We start from the raw sequence: 23092 nt of genomic DNA on the forward strand, positions 1-23092 counted from the left end.
TATCACACACTGACCGCAGGACTCTCTCTCTCTCTCTCCAGTTCATCATTGGCCTGTTCCTGCAATCTTGAGCTCTCAAACAGAGTTGAAGCTGCTGAAAAATATCTGAGTGAAACATAATATTTCTTTAATGCTGGACTGGCTGTCAGCTCCAGTGTTTCTGTCCTCCACTGTGTATTTTAATGCTGATGTGTTTTGTTGTAGAACAGCGCCACCATGTGTCATCAGCTGACTACTGCGGCTCTGAGCTTCTCTGATGCTGATAGTGATGTTGGGATGTTTTCTCTTTCTGTAGATGATGTTTTGTCCCGGGGCTCGATATGCCTGGATGACATGGTTCAGGGGGTCACTATCGCTCGACTGCACTGTCTCTATGTCGTGTTCAGAACACCTCACAGTTTCACATGAGAAAAGAGCAGATATTACACACTTTATACACATATTCTCACATTACTACAATCTCATGTGACAAATATTAGATATGTTAGATAAACTATTTTCTTGAGCTAACATGAAAACTATATACAGCGATTAAAAAAGACTTCTACACAAATGTGTGTATTTTTCATCTGCAGATCTTTCCAGTAAAGAAGAGCAGAAAAGGGCTCCGCTAATATTTTCTCCAGGATCTGAGCAGCTTTGACACTAGATGATGAATCCATCACCATCTGAGACCGATATGAGCTAAAACCTGCTGTGCCAAATCTAAATGAAAGCATGTGTGTATTTTGCACAGTTCTGATCTCAGACCTGAAGGCTGTTTAACAGTAATCTAGCGCCATCTTTACCCATGAAGCTCTTTAGAGATCAGATGCTGGACTACAGTATTACTGCTTCATGTCCACAAACACACTGGATTCATCATCAGAACCACAAGATTTAATATAAGGACGTTCTGTTGAACTGTTTTAATCAAAGGTTAAAGAGTTTTGGTTTTTATATAGGGAAGAACATTAAATAAGAAGTTTAAAAACATTTTTTTCCATCAGTCTTCCAAGTGCTGTAAATGTGTTCTTCTTTGTGCATCTGTATATATGTAAGATACTAGTGGCAAACAAAATAATGGACACAAAGTATCCACAAAACTATATTTGTAAAAAAAAAAAAAAACTGCTACTGCTTCTGCTACTAAAAGTAAAGAATTTCTGTATATTTATTAATGTAATATAATCATCACAATATTAATAATAAACATCATAATATTAACATTTTACTTGAAATGAGTAATCTCTGGATTCAAAATAGTCTTATTTTTGCAAAAGTAATATTCATGAGATTAAAAATCTCATCAAGCCCTCAAATGATTACTGATCTAATGGTGAGGTCTCTCTCTCTCTCTCTCTCTCTCTCTCTCTCTCTCTCTCTCTCTCTCTCTCTCTCTCTCTCTCTCTCTCTCTCTCTCTCTCTCTCTCCTCAAACTGGTTTAGCAACTTTTGCCTCCAGAAGTGAAAGTATTTTCAGAGTTTTACCGTGGACATTTTACACCAGGACGGAATATGATTCTTTACCTCAGAAAAACCAAGCTTCAAAGTGTTTAATAGTGATGTTTCTAGTTTCCTCTACAGGAATTGACGTTGTGGGGAAACAGTTGATGAGAAACCATGAACATGTCAGGAACCAGTAACCCAACAGTGTAATCCAGGTGAGTGAACATTAGTCAGGTGAGCTGCTTTACTTCCTCATTCACTTCACAAACCAGGAGATACTTTCTTTAAGTATTTACAAACTTAAACATGAAGACTTAAAGAAACATGAATTTCTTAATCTTATCAATGTTTTGGGTGGGGTTGAACAAAAAAGTCAATAATTTAAAAATGACATTAATTATCAGTACAGATTGGGGAATCATCACAACTTTCTACAAGCCACAACTGAAAAATAAGGCAACTGACAAATGATGTGTAGTTTACATTGTATTACTAAAAAATTATAAGTACGGTAGACGAGGGAGGTTTTAAATTTTTACTCTACCGTTGGTAATGTTCATGTATCAAACTTTGTTATATTTTATATAATTTATATTATATTATATAATTATGTCTTAGTAAATAAATGTGAGCTTGACATTGTGAAGTATAAAGAGTGCTGTTGTTAAACCTCCTTCACTCACAGGTGAGAGGAACATCAGACGCTGTGGGTCGAAACAATAGTTATTGAAAATCAGGGACATCAATTAAAAATGTGGACATGTCTTTATTTTGTTAATCAAATTAACTGAAATATATACTGAAAAATATAAACATACTCACCCCAATTCTTATTTATTCATTTAATTATATGCATTTTAATTTGAACATTTTTGTTTTTAAAACAGCATTTAGGTAATGTCAGTTTTATTACTAAACAAATAGGAAACCTTTTATTTTAAAACAGTTGGAAAAAATCTTGAACAGATATCTGTGTATGTCAGTCAGTTTCACAGATGTATTACAGTAAACTGTCCCATTTGTACAATATTTGACGCTTCAGTGGAAGAACATTAAACTCTAGTGTTACAAACTTCCCAGTCTGTTCAGCCGAGATATTTCTGTTTTAAACACACACAGATGAAATACTGGAGCAAACGCTACAGATCTGACTGAAGAAGAGAATCTGCTGATTCAGATGATACCAGTTCTGAACATTCATTTACATGATTGAAAATCACATTAAACCAGGAACGAAATGTTGATAATGTCTAATAATTAATTAATAGAATTCATAAATCTGATTAGTTTTGTCTCCATAAACACACTGAAGAAAATGTCAAATGAAATGTATTGTATTTGAGTGTGTGTGAATGAGTGTTTCTGATCTCTTACTCGAGCAGCTCCATGAAGACTGAATGAATCATGGACGACACACACACATTCAGACATGGAGATTCTCCTCCAGGATTCAGGTACTTCAATCTTCATATGATCTTAATGTTATAGAAGACTCATTTTCTGCACATAACAGGGTGTTGTGTGTGTTTGCCAGGGTTGGTACAGTGAGCTATTGTCTCTATCATATTCTGGTCCGGGATATACAGTAGTTGGAGCCACTCAGGGTCTTTAAACACTGTCCAAAGACACACAGATATAGTAGACAGCTAGATGATATATGACATTATCCTTGGACAGTTTCATCACACTATTTTAAAGGGACCTATTGTGGCCTGTGAAATTTCAGCTCAAAATACCCCATAGATCATTTATAATAGCTTGTCCAATTTGCCCTATTTGGGTGTGAGCAAAAACACCCAGTTTTCGTGTGTGTCTTTAAATGCAAATGAGCTGCTGCTCCACGCCCCCTTTCCAGAAGAGGGCGTGGCCTTTACAGCTCATGCCGATTCTGGCAATCACAAATCAGGAGAAGCAATATAACAGACAATGTAAATACACATTGTAGCAATGTTCAATGTTATGGGAAGAAGGAGGCGGGAACTGGCAAACATTTAACACACAACTTTAATAACGAACATAAAACAAAGGTAAAAGACAGCAGCCCGGACGACTGCTGTCACAAATAATAAAACACAACATAAGTCCAGGCCTGTTCCTCTCTTGATCTTCACTGTCGTCGCTCCTCCTTTATGCTTTCGCTCCTCATGAGAGATAATAGTTTTTGGAATTAAAATATAAATGAAGACATAACTCTCTGTGAATATAATCAGACATTACTGGTAACTTTAGCCGCATTAGTCGCGGAAATTGCTAACAAGCACATTTGGAAAGGCGATTTTTTTATCACAAAATATAAAGTGTGATACTTGCGTCTTCAGGGTGTGAAGCTGGATCACGAACAGTTGGTACTGCATGTTCAGATATTCATACAAAAAATATTCTGGGGACCATGAAAATTTTGTGCAAATGGTCAAAAACGCTGGCGATGGCTGGCAGCTTTTTAAAAAAATGTTAGCGGGTAAAGAGTTAAAAGACAACGTTCTCATGTGGAATTTATTTTCATGTAAAATCAACCATATTGGTTCTGGTAGAGAATAACTCTATTTGTGAGGGTGAAAGATCAATCTCACCAGACTCCAGCTGTGTGTCCATGAAGAGTGACACGTCTATGATAGAGCCAATGAAATTTGAGGGAAAACATACATCAACATGCTTGTTTAGACAGACAGAGAGACTACAGACTCACACAAATAATGCATGTATGGCATAATTTGGCAAACATCCACTTATTATCAAAACTCACACTATTATAAAGCGCTGCAATAGCAGGAGTCGAGCACAGGATCAGGTCTCCTCTCACAGCTGATCCAGAGCTTCAGTCCTGATGTTTCACTAACATCTACTGACCCACAAAACACTGATAATCTGGACCAGAACAATACTGACAAACTCAACCAAACTAAACACAACTACATCACTTGAGTAAAAAGATACACGATGGTAAAAGATAGGTGGATGGACTGATTCTCTATATGAGATTTATCTACATGTACTGTAATATAATTAAGAATTCTTTTCTCTGTTCTTTTGTTTATATTCTATTAAAGTCAAAACCACAGGGAGAAATCAAACTCACCGGAGCCCAGCTGTGTGTCCATGAAGAGTGACAGATCTATGATAGTGCCAATAAAATTTGAGGGAAAACACACATCAACTGATCTGAGGTACAACATTTCATAGATAGATAGATCTTCTCGAGTTACATGCATGCAAACTTTGGAAAAAGAAAAAATTCTGGCTCTCAGACAGGTTTGTTCTATGCATTTATTTTAATACACGAAAACAATATACATTTATTGAATTGAACCACAGAGGCCCTGAAAATATCAAAAATGGTATCAAAAGAAAATGTTGCTAAGATCTTAAATCTAAAAGGAAATCTTTAAAACTTCTTGAGTTACAGACATGCAAACTTTGGAAAAATAGACATGACAGTTTCTTCAGAGTCACATCTTTAAACTGTCACCGTTTGGCATCATATATTAAATGATTAAAACATTAAATACAGACAGGGCCATTTCTGACCATTTTACTAATTCCCCCTTACAACTTAAACATTCAACTTAAATGTTTCTGATTATCGTCTTTCTAATAACATTTTAAAAATTATTTATTTTTTATACTAATTTTCAGCTGCAAAATGTGCTTGTGCTAGAATACAGTGTTATGTTAAAGTTGAGGCGCTCATTGGCACCGCTCTATCTGGCTCTATATGAACACTATATGAATTCTTGTCTTTGTTTTCTCGACTCTGTTGTATTGTCTCTGTTCTGTCCGTGTTTGTCCATAATTAGTGAACAGTCTATGGACACTCGAGGAACATTTAGGGGAAGACACATGCCATCTTATCTGAGGTACAACGTTTCTGTCTTGACATAACTATATTTTACTATCACTTTTACTAATTTGTTGTAATCTAATAATTTATTCTTTCAGTCGTGATTCTCAACTGGTCCAAAGCACATTTAAATCAAACCTGCTGAAGAGGTTTCAGTGTCTGTATGAAGGAACAGCAAAGCAGGGAAACCCAACACTCCTGAATGAGATCTACACAGAGCTCTACATCACAGAGAGTGAAAGTGGAGAGATCAATAATGAGCATGAGGTGAGACAGATTGAGACACAATCCAGGAGAGCAGAAACAGAGGACACACCGATCAAATGCAATGACATCTTTAGACCTTTACCTGGACAAGACAAACCCATCAGAACTGTGCTGACAAAGGGAGTCGCTGGCATTGGGAAAACAGTCTCTGTGCAGAAGTTCATTGTGGACTGGGCTGAAGGGAAAGAGAATCAGGACGTCCAGCTCATATTTCCACTTCCTTTCAGAGAGATCAACTTGATGAAGGACAAAACACTCTGTCTTTCAGATCTTCTTAATGTATTTTTCCCTGAAACAAAAGAAATGGAAATATCCAGTGATGAATATAAAGTGTTGTTCATCTTTGATGGTCTGGATGAGTGTCGTCTGTCTCTGAACTTTAAGAGCGAAGTTAAACTGTGTAATATATCTGAATCAGCCTCTGTGGACGAGCTGCTGATGAACCTCATTGAGGGGAATCTGCTTCCCTCTGCTCTCATCTGGATCACCTCCAGACCAGCAGCAGCGGATCTCGTCCCCTCTGAGTGTGTCCATCGAGTGACAGAGGTACGAGGCTTCAGTGACACACAGAAGGAGGAATACTTCAGGAAGAGAGTCAGTGATCAGAGTCTGGCCAATACGATCATCACACACCTGAAGTCCTCGAGGAGCCTCCACATCATGTGCCACATCCCAGTGTTCTGCTGGATCTCAGCCACTGTTCTAGAGGAGATGTTGAGTGAAGCAGAGAGAGGAGAGATTCCCAAGACTCTCACTCAGATGTACACACACTTCCTGATCATTCAGACCAACATCAAACATGAGAAGGATTATGAGAAGAGAGTGAAAGATGAAGACATGATTCTCAAACTGGGGAAACTGGCTTTCCAGCAGCTTGTGAAAGGCAACCTGATCTTCTATGAGGAAGACCTGAGAGGGTGTGGCATTGATGTGACAGAAGCATCAGTGTATTCAGGATTGTGCACTCAGATCTTCAGAGAGGAGTTGGGCTTGTATCAGGGGAAAGTCTTCTGCTTTGTTCATCTGAGCATCCAGGAACATCTAGCAGCTCTATATGCACATATTTACTTTACATATAAGAACAGAAATGTGTTTGACAAAACCAAACAAGGTTTATTTTCTAAAATCTTAAACCAGAAGAAATATCACTCATTATCTAAGCTGCATCAGAGAGCTGTGGATGAGGCTTTACAGAGTAAGAATGGACATCTGGACCTTTTCCTGCGTTTCCTTCTGAGTCTCTCATTGGAGTCCAATCAGACTCTCTTACGAGAACTACTGACACAGACTGGAAGCTGCTTCTACAACGAAGAGGAAACAGTTCAGTACATCAGACAGAAGATAAGGGAGAATCACTCTCCAGAGAGATCCATCAATCTGTTCCACTGTCTGAATGAACTGGGTGATGATTCTCTTATGCAGGAGATCCAAGATTTTCTGAAATCTGGAGAAATAGGAGGAACCATACTCTCCTCTTCACAGTGGTCAGCTCTGGTTTATGTGTTGCTGACATCAGAGCAGAAGATGGATGTTTTTGATCTAGATCAGTTTATTGGGACACAAAATACAGCAGATGAAGTTCTTCAGAAGCTGATGCCTGTGGTTAAAGAATCCAGATCAGTTCAGTAAGTCACTCTGACAACAATCATTACACTGATAAAACATGATCCTATTTATGATTTTAGCAGGTGCTTTCGTACCTAAGGAATACTGTAAAAGGAGAAATTCATAATATAATTTATATCAGTGTTTTCTGAACTGAGAGACTGAAGAGTGTCATTGTTCTCTACAGGTTGAGGTATTGTGGTGTTACAGATGAAGGTTGTGCTGCTCTGACTTTAGCTCTGAGATCAAACCCCTCACACCTGAGAGAACTGGAGCTGACATGGAATAAAGTAGGAGATTCTGGAGTCAAGCAGCTTTCAGATCTACTGCAGGATCCTCACTGTAAACTGGAGATACTGAGGTAAGATTGTATAAAATATCTCATATGGTAAATAATGATTGTGTTACAGATCTGCCAGGCTCTCACACCAGCCAATCACAGCGCACTCCCTCACCTGAGTTCTAATCACACACACCTGCACCTCATCATCACCCTCATCACTGTCACTATTTAGACAAACACTTCACCACAGTTCATTGTCCGGTCTCGTTTGTATGAAGAGGACTACTTAGCCTGCCTTAGCGACTACTACCTGATATCTCCAGCGACCCTTCTCCAGTCTCGTCTCCATTCTCCTCCGTGTCTCCAAGTCTGTGTTGTTCAGAGTTCCAGCCTTCACTGCATCATCTACCAGTCATCACATCTGTCAGAAGAAACATACTATTCACTGCCAGCATCCTGCTCTCCAAAGTATCATTGTACTTTCCACTTTCCTGCTTTCAGTTCATCCGCTCAGTTGTTGTCTTAATTAAGTTCCTATTAACTTCAATCTCCTTCTCTTGAGTCTGCTTCCGTAACAGATTGCCATTCAAAATATCTACTGTGAAATTACTAATGGGAATGTTGCTTTTATTTTCATTAGGTTCTTTCCAATGTGTCTGACATCATTTTACAATATTAATGATTAAACATGACTGGATGATGTAAAGATGTGACAGTCGTGTTCATATACAGATATGTTGATGATTTTTGGGTACTTGTATAAAAAAATAATATTCAGTTACACTTTATTTTAAGGTATCATTGTTACAGTGTAATTATATATTTAAGTACTGAGTAATATTAAGCAACCACATGTACTTAGTATAGGATAAGGGTAGGATTAGGATTTGGTTGAGGGTTAGTTACGTGTAATTATGCAGAATTTACTGTTATTACTATGGTAAGTTCATGTAACATATGTAACAAGGACACTGTTAAATAAAAGTGTTATTGAATATTCTTGCAATTTTTATCAAATGGAGACTAAACCGCTCAAGCAGTTTGTAGAAGCGGGTCTGAGCCTTAGACTGGACCTGTTAATTGTGCCGTGGATTAAGTCTCTGATTGTGAAGTTCTGCTTATCTGAGCTGTAGATCCTGAACTGAGAGACTGAAGAGTGTCATTGTTCTCTACAGGTTGTGGGATTGTGGTGTTACAGATGAAGGTTGTGCTGCTCTGACTTCAGCTCTGAGATCAAACCCCTCACACCTGAGAGAACTGGATCTGTCAGGGAATAAAGTAGGAGATTCTGGAGTCAAGCTGCTCTCTGATCTACTGCAGGATCCTCACTGTAAACTGGAGATACTCGAGTAAGATTTTATAAAAGTCTCAATGTTGTCTGTTTTTCTCCTGTGGTGAATAATCAATGATATAAACAAATAATATATACAAACAAGTTTACCATCAAGTAACTTAACCCTCTGGGGTCTGAGCTGTTTTCTGGGCCCTGGAGGTGTTCTGACATGCTCTGACATTTGTGCTTATTTCTGTTACTTGTGACATTTTCATGGCTAAAGTCTAATTACACTGTATTCAGCACAAACTCTGCTACAATAATATATCAACAGCATGTGTGTAAAAGTTTGTAGTTTTGAGATAATGACATTTATGCGTGGTTTGTGAAAATACAAAAAAAAATTCTCACTGAAATAAGGTCATGAAACCCATACTGATTATTTCTTAACAAGACTTTTGAAAATTGTATGACGTAGCCTAGAATATTTGCTCTAAAACTATGTGAAAATCACCCTGACTGCTCATTCAGAGAAGACAATATATTGATTTAAAATTTTTACGACGTGTTTTGTGTGAAAAAGCAATATGCGAAGGGGCGGATCATCTCATTAGTATGTAAGGCTTTTTACACCTGAGAAAGACAAAGACACACCCTAATGGCCCTATTAGGAGCTTATCAGGGCCCATCATTCTGACCAACCTTGCACAAAGAATGAGGAGATTAAAAAAAGAATGGCTTTTAAAATTGTTTGGATTTATTTACAACATAATCCAAAGATACACAACAAAAAAAAAAACACTTATTGATAACAATGATCCAAAGAAAGAGACCTTTGTGCCATTCCTAAAAACATTGTACATACCTTTCATTTCCAAGGTGTTTGATTTTCACTTTACCATGTTCATGTACAGAGACATGTACTGTGAATGTTGAAGTCAGCAGGACTCAGTGGCATCTGGGCCCTGAAAAAAAAGAAAAAAAGAAAAAAGTGAACATACTGATATCAAGAGAAAGGCCTGCACGATTTTGGGAATACATTTGAGATTTTTCTGGTTAAAATTGCTTTTTAAAATTCACAGAATACACACACACACTCACACAAATGTTTCCAACAATATATTATATAATGAACACAGGTTTGTTGTGCCTTGTAGGTATAGGCTATGCGCAGTGCTGCATAAAATAATAACAATATAGCAGCCTATATACATTTTCAAAAAGATTTCAGTAACAACTAAGCTAGAGAAAAATATATTGATTATCATGTTACTTCAAATGTTTCCATTCGTTATGATGATATGAAATGAGATAATAGTAAAACATGAAGCCGTTTGGAGCGTTTTGCTTTTCCAAAATATGATGCATTCAAACGCGATCGCGCTCAAATATAATTATGGTTAGGCCTACCATATACATATCTACGTTTGAGCAGATATCCACAAACACAGTAACAGTAAACACGGGTCTAAATATTATAATATTCACCATATATCTAGCAACAGTTCAACTGCAATGTGAAATTTATGCAACAATAACAAACTAATATGTAAGAATTTCTTACCTTATCTTTCTTGTCTTGAAATCGCATTCTTCTTCTGGGGTAAAGCCAATGTAAACTCACGTCTTTCAAACTCGACGAAAAGCAGAGACTGATGAAGTGTTTTGTTTTTGAGGTAACGAGCGCGTTCGCGTTCCATGTGGAGATTTGCATGTGAATATCTTTTGCGCGAGTAGGCGTGGCCAAATTAAAAATAATTAGGAAGCGTTTGAGAAGCTGGACATCTTGTTGGTTTTATACAAATTACTTAAACAGAAAATATTTGTTTTCAGTTTGAATCCGATCATTTAAAAGTACACACTTAAATGTTTATAAAGGTATATGGCTCATAAATGTGTGACAAGTATTCGCTGAGTTTTGTTTCAGTTTATAGACGTGCTCAAGAAAAAAAAGTTCACCGCGACGGAGAGGCAGAACGCACACCCTGTTTATTTTCTTTATGTTTCAAAAGCACAATGTTTTGATTTGATTGTAAGTGGACACATACAAAAGTAGAAATATCACAGATTCTTTTTTTATATTTATTTTTTCTGTATGACCATAAATGACGGAGTAATTTAAGTTTAAAGTGCTACAATGTAAAAAAAGTCCAGCAAAACGCGGGGGCGCGTTTGCCGACCTCAGAGGGTTAAAAGGATGTTTAATCTTCATTAGATTCTTTCCAAAGCTTCTGAGGTCATTTTACTTTTGATAGTTTTACAAGTCAAAAACATGATTGTATGTCGTCAAGAGGTGACAACTGCTTTCATATATAAATATGTTGAGGAGAAATTCATATATATCATATCATTTATATCAGTGTTTCCTGAACTGAGAGAATGAAGAGTGTCATTGTTCTCTACAGGTTGAGTGATTGTGGTGTTACAGATGAAGGTTGTGCTGCTCTGACTTCAGCTCTGAGATCAAACCCCTCACACCTGAGAAAACTGGATCTATCATGGAATAAAGTTGGAGATTCTGGAGTCAAGCAGCTTTCTGATCTACTGCAGGATCCTCACTGTAAACTGGAGATACTGAGGTAAGATTGTGAGGTAAGAAAATATCTCATATGGTAAATAATAATTGTGTTACAGATCTGCCAGGCTCTCAGACCAGCCAATCACAGCACACACCCTCACCTGAGTTCTAATCACACACACCTGCACCTCATCATCACCCTCATCACCACCACTATCTATTCGTTTCTCTAAATACCCGGCTATGTGTAAATGTGGCCTTAGCGACTACTACCTGATATCTCCAGCGATCCTTCTCCAGTCTCGTCTCCATTCTCCTCCGTGTCTCCAAGTCTAGTGTTGTTCAGATTTCCAGCCTTCACTGCATCATCTCCCAGTCATCACACCCGTCAGAAGAAACACTGCCAGCATCCCGCTCTCCAAAGTATCATTGTACTTTCCACTTTCCTGCTTTCAGTTCATCCGCTCAGTTGTTGTCTCAATAAACTCCCTATTAACTTCAGTCTCCTTCTCTTGAGGCTGCTGCCGTAACAGATTGTCATACAGAAAATCTACTGTGATATTACTAATGGCAATGTTGCTTTTATTTTCATTCGATTTTTTTCCAATGTGTATGCCATCATTTTACAATATTAATGATTAACCCATTTATTCCCAAAATTTTCCCAGACACAAAAATATCCAAATCATGTGTCATTTGTATCCCTTTGAAACAATCAATCAAAATTTTTAGAAATTTTCATGGAAAAGTGTGTGAAAAAGTGTTTTATGATCGGTGGGATACTGTGTTGTATCAGCCATTGGACAGACTGAATATAGGTCTATTTGACCTGTGCAGTGTGTTTGTGTGTGTGTTTCTGTGTGTGTGTGTGTGTGTGTGTGTGTGTGTGTGTGTGCGTAAGAGTGTATAAAATCCTTATATCAAAGGCTATAGTTATCACTTTTAAAAGTTCCAGCATTGCCTCTAAATGCTCTCTTATTGTAGTGTGAATATTTGACATATAAGCCTTATACTATCGGCTAGCAATATGAATTCTGGGAACACCATTATGAAAATTGAGGTTAAGACAAAAAACAACAACAATCATCAATGTATTTCAACATTATAACTTTAGTGCAACTTACTTTAGTGCAACATTCATTTGAAAACGTTCATTTTTAGTGCAAAATTCATTTGAACACATTCATTTTTATCATTTGAACACAATGAACATGAAGGTAAACATTTTGGATAGAGGTATCCGGCTGAACATGCTTTCAAATATAGGCCTACACTGACCCCATACAGAAAGTGTCAAAAATATATGTGGCATATATTCCAAATACATTGAAATATATTTGCATTGTTGTTCTCTTATATTTATCATTTTGAAATATATTCTGAAATATAACTAAAATATATTTATTGGGCCAATTTCGAATATTTGCATATATTCCAAAAATATATTCCAAAAATATATTTCAAATATATTTTTTTGTGTATGGGACTGACTGAACAACAAAATGAAATAGGTTGTAGAACAAAGAGCAAAGCAATGCCTTGAATGACTAAAAAAATAACATCTTTTTCTGGAACATTTAGGACATTTTGATGTTTTTTCTTTTTCCAGCTTTTCTTCCTAGACTCCAAAGTACTGTTTGTTTGTAACTGTATGCAACCACTTGTGTGTGTGTGTGTGTGTGGAAAGTTAGGTAGAATTAGTTAGCTAGCTAGTCTTCATGCAGCGGTGCAGGCTGAGCAGGGGGCCACGGCGGTGCCGGCTGAGCAGGGGGCCACGGCGGTGCAGACTGAGCAGGGGGCCACGGCGGTGCAGGCTGAGCAGGGGGCCACGGCGGTGCCGGCTGAGCAGGGGGCCGGGCCACGGCGGTGCAGGCTGAGCAGGGGGCCACGGCGGTGCAGGCGGTGCAGGCTGAGCAGGGGGCCACGGCGGTGCAGACTGAGCAGGGGGCCACGGCGGTGCAGACTGAGCAGGGGGCCACGGCGGTGCAGACTGAGCAGGGGGTCACGGCGGTGCCGGCTGAGCAGGGGGCCACGGCGGTGCAGGCTGAGCAGGGGGCCACGGCGGTGCAGACTGAGCAGGGGGCCACGGCGGTGCAGACTGAGCAGGGGGCCACGGCGGTGCCGGCTGAGCAGGGGGCCACGGCGGTGCAGGCTGAGCAGGGGGCCACGGCGGTGCCGGCTGAGCAGGGGGCCGGGCCACGGTGGTGCAGGCTGAGCAGGGGGCCACGGCGGTGCAGGCGGTGCAGGCTGAGCAGGGGGCCACGGCGGTGCAGACTGAGCAGGGGGCCACGGCGGTGCAGACTGAGCAGGGGGCCACGGCGGTGCAGGCTGAGCAGGGGGCCACGGCGGTGCAGGCTGAGCAGGGGGCCACGGCGGTGCAGACTGAGCAGGGGGCCACGGCGGAGAAGACCCTTCGGGCGGCCATGGCGGAGACGGGCTCTGTGCTGGGCAGCGATGAGGGCTCTGTGCTGGACGGGACCAGCGGTGAAGGCTCTGTGCTGGACGGGACCAGCGGTGAAGGCTCTGTGCTGGTGAAGGCTCTGTGCTGGACGGGACCAGCGATGAAGGCTCTGTGCTGGACGGGACCAGCGGTGAAGGCTCTGTGCTGGACGGGACCAGCGATGAAGGATGCTCTGCAGGCATGACGCTGTCAATCTGAGGCGCGGCGGGCATGACGCTCACAGTCTCAGGGGCGGCGGGCATGACGCATTCTGTCTTGGGCTCGGCAGATCTGGAGTGAAGTGTGGGCTCGGCTGGACTGACGTGAAGTGCAGGCTCGGCTGGACTAGCGTGAAGTGCAGGCTCGGCTGGACTGGCGCGAAGTTCTGGGTTGGGCATGAGAGGAGGTCTCGGACACTGGATCAGGCTTGGGCATTCCCCTAGCGAGGGAGAAATTACAAACCCAAAAAGCTCTGGTACCGGATCGACTGACTCTGGATCGGCTGACTCGGGATTGGCTGGTTCAATAGTTAGTGAGGAACCACAAACCCAAAGGGCTTTGTCCATAAATTCGATAAAGGGTAGGTGCAGGTACTCAGTCAGCAGAATCTGGGCGAGTGGATCTTCTAACCCGCTCCAGAAACGCTGCTTTAGGTATTCCTCGTCCCAATAGACATCCTGGAAAAGATGAAGATAGACATGCACAAAGTCCTCCAATGTACACCCATTTTGATGGAATATAAATGTATCCAACGCGTCCTCCTCCATATTATTTAGGTCAGTTATTCTGTAACGCTTTAGGGTTGAAGAAGACAAAGGTAGGTGAAGGTACAAAAATAACAAAGGTTTTAATTCAAGGCAAAGTCCAAACAAACACGAAACAGCTCGATTTTTTGCTCGATTTTTTTTCACATAGCAGTTTTTTTTTTTTTTTTTACAATACTCCGTCATTTATGGTCATACAGACTTAAGAAATATGAAAAAATAAACTGTTAAATGTCTTTTTTATGTGTCCACTTAATTCCCTATAATATTCCCTATAATAAAAACAAAAGACCTATTTTACAGACATATGAAAGACAACATTTCGTTGACTAGTTTTGGATAGATTATACATTTTTTCCTGTAAAATAGACTGCCACATCAAATAAGCTTTTGTTTGCCAATTTTTGCTCATATGCTCAAATAATATGTTATTATATTGTTTGTTCCAATGTAGGCTATATTAAAAGTAATGAATCCTTAACTTTGAAATATGTATGATAAAATGTATACTTTAGTTTTTACAAAGAAAGATTACATATCAAGATAAAAAATATATATTTACAAGGTGGATGTAAACAAACTATTAAAAGGTAAATATAAGCCTTTTCTTTAAATAATTTTTATTGTGTTTTATTAGTGACAAATTTGGGGAGAGGATACATATTCCAAAACTGAAAATACAGTATGAGAATTAACTGCACAATTACTAGACATGTTTTCCTAGAGATTGGCATGGGGTATTTTCCATAAGATCATCTCTCAATGCAAATCAAACTAGCTTTTAGGCTAACTGAAATAAAACCATGCCAATCTCTAGGTATGGTGAAGGCTATGTGATGATGTGGGGCTATTTTAATTCCAAAGGCCAAGGGAACTTTATCAGGATGCATAGTATCCTGGATCCATGAAGTAACTGGCCTTTAAAAATAAAAATCTGCCTGCCTCTATGGGAATTTAACATAGGGGTGTACTAACTTATGCACCATGTATTTTAAGGAAGAACATTTATTTATTTACGATACATTATTCATTCACAAAGAAAATTGGTGTCCTTAAAGGTTGGATTTTTCCAAATTTGTTAAATTAAGGCATTAAGTTCAATTTCCAAAATATGATTTTTTATTCCTCTTTTTAGTCAACTTTAGCATGGGTGTATTAACTTATGCATTGCACTGTATATATTGCTCTTGCATTCTTTCTTGTGGCTCAGTCACACACCTGAATGAAAGGCTCATTATGTATGCAGCCCATTACGCAGGCCATTGTCTCCTCAGGTGTGAATCACTCAATATGCATGATGGCGATATATCGTTGACGCCCCTGCGCATATTGCCTTTCCAAACAAAAAGTGTCTTAAAAAATTTAAATCAATGTATTGTTTTATGTGAATGATTAGGCAGGATGATTTTCAGATCATTTTGAAGAAAAAACTCTAGGCGACGACATCCATTAGTCAAAATTCTTGTGGACACATATTTAGTATGTGTTTTGTGGCCTTATTTCAGAAACTTTTTTTTTTTTTTTATAACCATGCATAAACATTATTCTCTCAAAAATAGAAACATGTACATACATTTTGCTCACATACTATGGCAGCCCTGTTTGTGCTAAATAGAGTGTAATTACACCTTTGCCATTAATATGTTTATAAGCAACTGAAAAAAGCACAAATGTCAGGGCATGTCAGAACATCTTAAGGACCCCAAAAACACCTTAGACCCCAGAGGGTTAACATACTTTACTAATCTTTACTTTGGGAGCTTTCTTGCTGCCATCCTCTTCTCTTGGCGCAAACAAGAAGTACACGGCTCTGGTCATGTGACAATTTACAGTAAACATGCGACACTGCACATATTTCATTGAGACCCTTTATTATTTCAATATCTGCTGGAAATGCATTGATAGATCATTCAGTAACATTTTTATAGCCTTAGAAATGAAAAAAAAATTTATGGTCACTATTGTGACAGGTGGGATTAACATGACTGGATGATGTAAAGATGTGACAACCGTGTTCATATACAGATATGTTGAGGATTTTGGGTACTTGCATAAAAAATAATATTCGGTTACACTTTATTTTAAGGTATCATTGTTAAAGTGTAATTATATATTTAAGTACTGAGTAATATTAAGCTACCACATGAACTTAGTATAGGATAAGGGTAGGATTAGGATTTGGTTGAGGGTTAGTTACGTGTAATTATGCATAATTTACTGTTATTACTATGGTAAGTTTATGTAACATATTTATCAAGGACACTGTTAAATAAAGTGTTATTGAATATTCTTGCAATTTTTATGATATGGAGACTAACCCGCTCAAGCAGTTTGTAGAAGCGGGTCTGAACCTTAGACTGGACCTGTAATGGTGCCGTGGATTAAGTCTCTGACTGTAAAGTTCCTGCTGATCTGAGCTGTAGATCCTGAACTGAGAGACTGAAGAGTGTCATTGTTCTCTACAGGTTGAGGGATTGTGGTGTTACAGATGAAGGTTGTGCTGCTCTGACTTCAGCTCTGAGATCAAACCCCTCACACCTGAGAAAACTGGATCTGACTGAGAATAAAGTAGGAGATTCTGGAGTCAAGCTGCTCTCTGATCTACTGCAGGATCCTCACTGTAAACTGGAGAAACTCATGTAAGATTTTATAAAAGTCTCAACATCGTCTGTTTTTCTCCTGTGGTGAATAATCAATGATAATCAAAAATTCAGATATTTCAGATATAAATCTGTTGAGGAGAAATTCATATATATTATATTATATCATTTATATCAGTGTTTCCTGAACTGAGAGACTGAAGAGTGTCATTGTTCTGTACAGGTTGTATGATTGTGGTGTTACAGATGAAGGTTGTGCTGCTCTGACTTCAGCTCTGAGATCAAACCACTCACACCTGAGAAAACTGAGTCTGACATTTAATCATCTAAGACACTCATATCTCTCAGCCGCTCTCTGATCTGAAGTGTGATCCACATTATAAACTGGAGATGTTTGAGTAAGTAGTGATGATTAAAACTGTTCATATTTTAATTGAAAGTTTTTATAATTAAAATTTAGTTTACTTTCCTTGTGACACCATGTCCTAACTACCCGCGACGCGATAAGATTCCAGTGACAGGCAGTGTGTTTGTCCACACTAGATGCGGCGCGACTGTGATACGCCACAACGTCAATCAAAAATCACAGCCAATCAGAACAGCAGTGTTTCCCCTACAATGTATTAAGCAGCGGCGCAGCGGTGCAGTGCTGCCGCTGGATTTTCAGCGCCGCTGCAAAATCTGCACATGATCAGTAATATCACGACATTCACTTACACACCTAAAAACACTGAAACATGGCGACTGGCGGCGCTGCTAATATGATAGCTCTGAATCCACTTGTTGACAAAGGAGGAAAGAGCAAATGGAAATATTTTTGATTAGGCAAATGTCACGTTGCCATAAGGGGCCGTTCACTTCACATTCACGTTCACATGCAAATATTTCAAATGTGGGCACGCGGCAAGCGCGCTCATATAGAAGCGACGCGGCGCGCTCGTTTTCTCAGGTGCGCCTCTCTTCATGGTTGCATAGCAATGACAGATGCCACGGGAGAGCGAGCAAGCGCTTGTGGAAAGGAGAATGCGGTACGAACTTTTCTCCGTTGAAGTCTATGGGGTCGCTGTCTCCAATTTTTTTTTTTTACTGTCTATGGAAAATATGCCATCCCGCCCCTCCGTGTTCGGCGATCAGGTTTCATTCTCGCGCAGCTTGTTTAGTAACTTCATGTGCGGGTCTTTTCTGCTACATGTTTGCGCCGCGCTCTCCGTTCCGTGCGTGTGTGCGTGTGTCCGTGCACTGCGCTCTCTGCTCAATGTTCCGCTCCGTCTTTGCGCTGCGCGTTCTGCTCCTTAACGTCCCAAACGCTCCGATCATGTAGGCTACCGATCACGCACTGGAAAAGCAAAGTCCGCTCAAATAACCTGAAATTTCTCAGTAGTAGACTTCTGTTTGCTGAGCTGGTATAGCCATGCTGGGCAACAATGGTAAAATTACCTGCTCTGATCACATGCTCTGGTAATAACAGCTTTGTATGACTACTTTATTTTGATAATTAGTCAACAAATAAATCTGTTAAAGTTGCATAGAACTGAATGAAGAATAATATATTGATGTTTTATATTTTAATATAGGGCTATTTTCTGTCCAATTTGTGTGGACATTTTTCTTTTCCCCCCCTTTTTTGTGTGTTGTTTTTATTTAATTAGTGATTCTACATTTAAATATGGATGATTACAAGTTTGGGGGAAATGCGATTAATTGCGATTAATCACAGCAAATTGTGCGATTAATTAGTTATTTTTTTTAATCGATTCCCAGCCGTAATATATATATATATATATATTTTTTTTTACATATTGCCCCTTTCTTACATTTGAGCCCCTGCCCCTGATGAGCTCTTTGTACTTCCCTGGAGGTTAGTGAAGTAAAATAGGCTATGCAAGCTAGTCATCTTTTAAACTAATGAAAAGTTTCATTTGGATTTTAATGTTCAAAATGTCTACAGGATAAAATAAATGAAAGTACTGGTTACATGATGATGTATCTAAGTGCTAAAGTGTGTTACAGAAAAAAAAGATCAGTAGTGCAGATGAGGGAGGAAAGAGTTAAATTTTTCCACTATCAATTTCTACCTTACAGCTGAAAATTAACACAAAAGAAAAACAAATTACAATAATCCTGTCCTAATCCTGTTTGTGACCAGTTCAAGGTACATGCTGCAATAATCATGCCTTCTGTTGATGGTATGTCAAATTTGTATGTCTCAAAATGTCCATTTCTATCCACAAAACTTGGCAGAAATCATGGTTTAAGGGGTATTTAAAAAAAAAAAAATCTTCCGGGGGTGCATGCCCCCGGACCCCCCGCGAGCGGCTTGGTAACCTCCGGCACGTAACAGCACCGCTGCTGGAAAAATTGGGGAAACACTGAACAGCACAGCACTAGAGAGTAATCTTGACGGCACTCGCAAGAAAATGGATAGGCCTACATAATCAAATTCACCAATATTACACCATTTAAAAAATACATAGGCTACTGAATAGGTTACTAAAACAATCTTTGTCAAATAATACACTTGTTTGTTCACAGTTTTAACATTCTTGTTTCCATTTGTTTAATTTCAAGATTTGAGGTGAATTATATCCATTGTTGCTTTTACAGCTAACTTTACAAAGCTGGAGCACTAAATGATATTCAAAGTCACATTTCACACTTTTAACATTAAATAAAGCACATAAACAATACCTGAGATTATCATCGCCATACTTTGTTTTTGTTGCTTCAGCGCGACATCGCAGAAAAATAGAAACCGTTTCTAAAATAGAATCGTCACGTGTTGCAGTCGTGCCTGGTTAGAGAGACCGGAGACCGGTGGAGATGTTATCTTCAGCCTCACCCACAGTGAAAGGCGGACCCATTCAACAACAGCACCTGATCATGGTATTGAGCGAATGAACTAGGTGTAGCAGCTGAAGTTGGCTGGTAAAGAGGAGCGTCCAGTCCAAGCTCGAACACCTTCTTAAGGACGTCATCTCTCCAGTTGACCTCGTTTGAAATCTTGCATGTATTCCTCGATCGGACGGCCATCCTAGAAACAGGTCAGTAGATGATCGGTAGAAGTTAGAGGGGTGCTGGAAAAACCCATTTTAAATTTTAGGGTCCGTTCTTCTGTCACGCTGTGGTGTAGGTTGAAGAAGACAAAGAGGCCAATGGCTCCAATACATAAATTTTACTAATTCACTCAGAAAGGCACATACAGGCAGAAGGTTTACACACACCTAACACACCATGACTCAGACAAGAACTATACATAGACGAGAACAGACAAAGACTGACTGAACAGAGGGAACTAAATACAGACACTGATGAACACTGATTAACTGAACACAGGCGATGTAGATGATGATTGACTAGACACAGGTGATACAACTGAACTAATGATAGCAGAAAGACAAGTCCAATACGAAAAACTAACTAAACAGAACACAACAGTGACACAACAGTGACAGAGGACAGTCATACAGGATTATAGATAAGGGTCAAGAGTCATCATTCATGGTGACTTAGGCCATATTTACACATAGCCGGGTATTTAGAGAAACGAATATTTCTCCCCCTCCGTTTTCAAAAATAACATTGTGCACACAACATCATTTTCAAAAAAGTTGTCGTTTACACCAACCCGCATAAATACGCCGTCGAGCAACATCATAACTGCCAAACCTATGGGTGGCCGTGTAGGGAGAAGGATAAAGCCATGCAAGCCAATCAGAATCCTCAAAATCGACAACAACGAATAGCACGTGCGACTTCCAGTTCCTTTCAAAACAACAGACATGGCGCGAGGTTCGTTTGTGTGGACAGACAGCGAAGCAAATGCAAACAGACCAAAAGCGTTTGCACAAAAGTAAAAATGAGTACCACCTTAACAGCATCTATGATCAAATAGTAGCCAAACAAACTCTAAACATAGGGCGCTCACATGACGTAAGCATTTTCTGGCGCATAATGTGACGTTTGAGAACCTAAAACCCCGTTTCTCCCAGTTGACACGGCAACACATAACCGGTGTTTTCAGAAATCTCCACTTTGGCCGGAGTTTTTAGAAATAATCGTTTTCTGTGATAAAAACGGCGTTTTCGTGTAAATGACAGGCCAAAATGCTGGGAAATGTCTGCGTTTTCCCATCGTGTAAACGGGGCCTTAAAAACAAAATCTGAATGTTTAAAAACAGCTTTAACAATCGTGTATCTCAGTATTATATTATAATCTTTCAATTATTCATCTAAGTAGTTTATCGGTAGGCTAAAGAGTCTGGGTCTTTCAAATCACTGCCTTGCCTGGTTCACTAATTATTTTTCAGACAGATTTCAGTGCGTCAAATCTGAGGGCTTGCTATCTAGCCCACTGGCTGTCTCTACGGGGGTGCCACAAGGTTCAATTCTTGGCCCGATACTATTTTCGGTCTACATTAACGATGTGGCCCTGGCCGCAGGTGATTCTCTGATACATCTATATGCAGACGACACTATTCTTTACACCTCCGGCCCATCTATGAACATTGTGTTAGATAACCTCCAAGCGAGCTTTAATAGCATTCAACACTCATTTTGCGGTCTCCAACTAAACTTAAACTCTAGTAAAACCAAATGCATGATCTTTAATCGATCTCTTTCTGCACCTTCTTATACAAAAAAAATTTCCACTCTGGATGGTTTTGTATTGGAAATTGTTGACACTTATAAATACCTTGGTATTTGGTTAGATTCTTCACTCTCTTTCCACACCCACATTAACAAACTCCAATCTAAAATAAAGTACAGGATTGGCTTTCTTTTTCGTAACAGGGCCTCTTTCACTATCCCCGCTAAACATGCTCTTGTGAATATGACTATCCTTCCCATCTTAGACTTTGGTGACGTTGTCTACAGATCTGCCTCCAATACTCTTCTTAGAAAGCTAGATGTATTATATCACAGTGCTATACGCTTTGCCACTAATGCCCCATTTAGTACCCATCATTGTAATCTCTACACACTCATTGGTTGGCCTTCCCTTCACATCCGAAGACAAAGACACTGGTTCTATTTTATCTATAAAATTATTCTAGGCAAAGGCCCTACCTGCCTGAGAAACCTAATTTGGGTAGCTTCTCCCTCTTGCAATCTGCGATCAAGTAGGTTTATCTCATTAACTACTACCAATGTCCGTACTTCCTTTGGCCATCTTTCTTTTCAGTTGTCTGCCGCTAACGATTGGAACAAATTGCAAAAATCCTTAAGGCTTGAATCAAATGTACCGTTATCAGCTTTTAAACGATTGATATCTAAACTATTGTCACATCATTGTTCATGTTAGTATTATCATTTTCTCCCTGTGCAAACAAGTGCATTTATTTATTTATTTATTTATTTATTTTTTATTGCTATTCGCCAATAACGCATATTGCACTTTACTTTATACAAAGTTTAATTATTTAGTATGTTTTTACTATTGATTTTTGTACGATGCACTATTGACTGAATAACTGTTTGTAACCTGTATTACACTGCCTTGTCTTTTATGTGTAACTTTATGTCGTCTGCACCTTGACGCTTTATCTTGGCCAGGTCGTCGTTTTTAATGAGAATGAGTCCTCTATGTGCCTACCTGGTTAAATAAAGGTTATAAAAAAAAAAGGTTCTTTTAGTTGTTCTAAAGTGGATAATGCAATAATGTCGCACACATTTGACTGTCCGTGTTTTAGTTACAGGTTCTAGATGTTAGTCTGACTTTCTCTGGATCAGCTGATGGAGAATAAAGAGCCTCTACAGACACAATCACATTCAACAGAATCAACAGACACAAACGCACAGTGATCATCACACACATATGTGTTTGTGTAACTTTACAGAATGATCCAATCCTTCATCCAAAGTCAAACCAGGAAACCTTCAACCAGATGAACTGGATAAATATTCTGAATGTTCAGATCCAATCTGACCTCTGACCTGTAATGCCTGAATTATACACTGTAAAAAATGTTATTGCTATTTACTTAAAACAATTATGGTAACAATATTACACATAATATTTTTGAGTAACGGCTTGATTTCTTTCATGGAATCTACCTGAATAAATCATGTAAAATCCAT

At 39.2% G+C, this 23092-nt stretch overlaps 1 protein-coding gene across 2 annotated transcripts; it reads left to right on the forward strand.

Moving 5' to 3' along the window:
* Nucleotides 1-1441: 1441 nt before the first annotated feature.
* Nucleotides 1442-23092, forward strand: LOC311300250 (NLR family CARD domain-containing protein 3-like). Of its 2 annotated transcripts, none has more exons than XR_014629248.1 (11): nucleotides 1442-1642; nucleotides 2810-2881; nucleotides 4475-4591; nucleotides 5222-5281; nucleotides 5364-7157; nucleotides 7325-7498; nucleotides 8596-8769; nucleotides 11099-11285; nucleotides 16881-17054; nucleotides 17239-17413; nucleotides 22705-23092. XR_014629248.1 is itself a non-coding variant. In XM_084424415.1 (11 exons), exons 2-10 carry the CDS (start codon nucleotides 2832-2834, stop codon nucleotides 17372-17374), a joined length of 2853 nt encoding a protein of 950 aa, XP_084280541.1. In that variant the 5' UTR covers nucleotides 1442-1642; nucleotides 2810-2831; the 3' UTR covers nucleotides 17375-17413; nucleotides 22705-23092. The 2 variants fall into 2 exon arrangements, 1 of the variants encoding a protein (XP_084280541.1); XM_084424415.1 differs by having other exon boundaries at nucleotides 11099-11272.

This window comes from Rutilus rutilus (genome assembly GCF_951802725.1).
Source record: "Rutilus rutilus genome assembly, chromosome: 11".
Lineage (NCBI taxonomy): Eukaryota > Metazoa > Chordata > Actinopteri > Cypriniformes > Leuciscidae > Rutilus > Rutilus rutilus.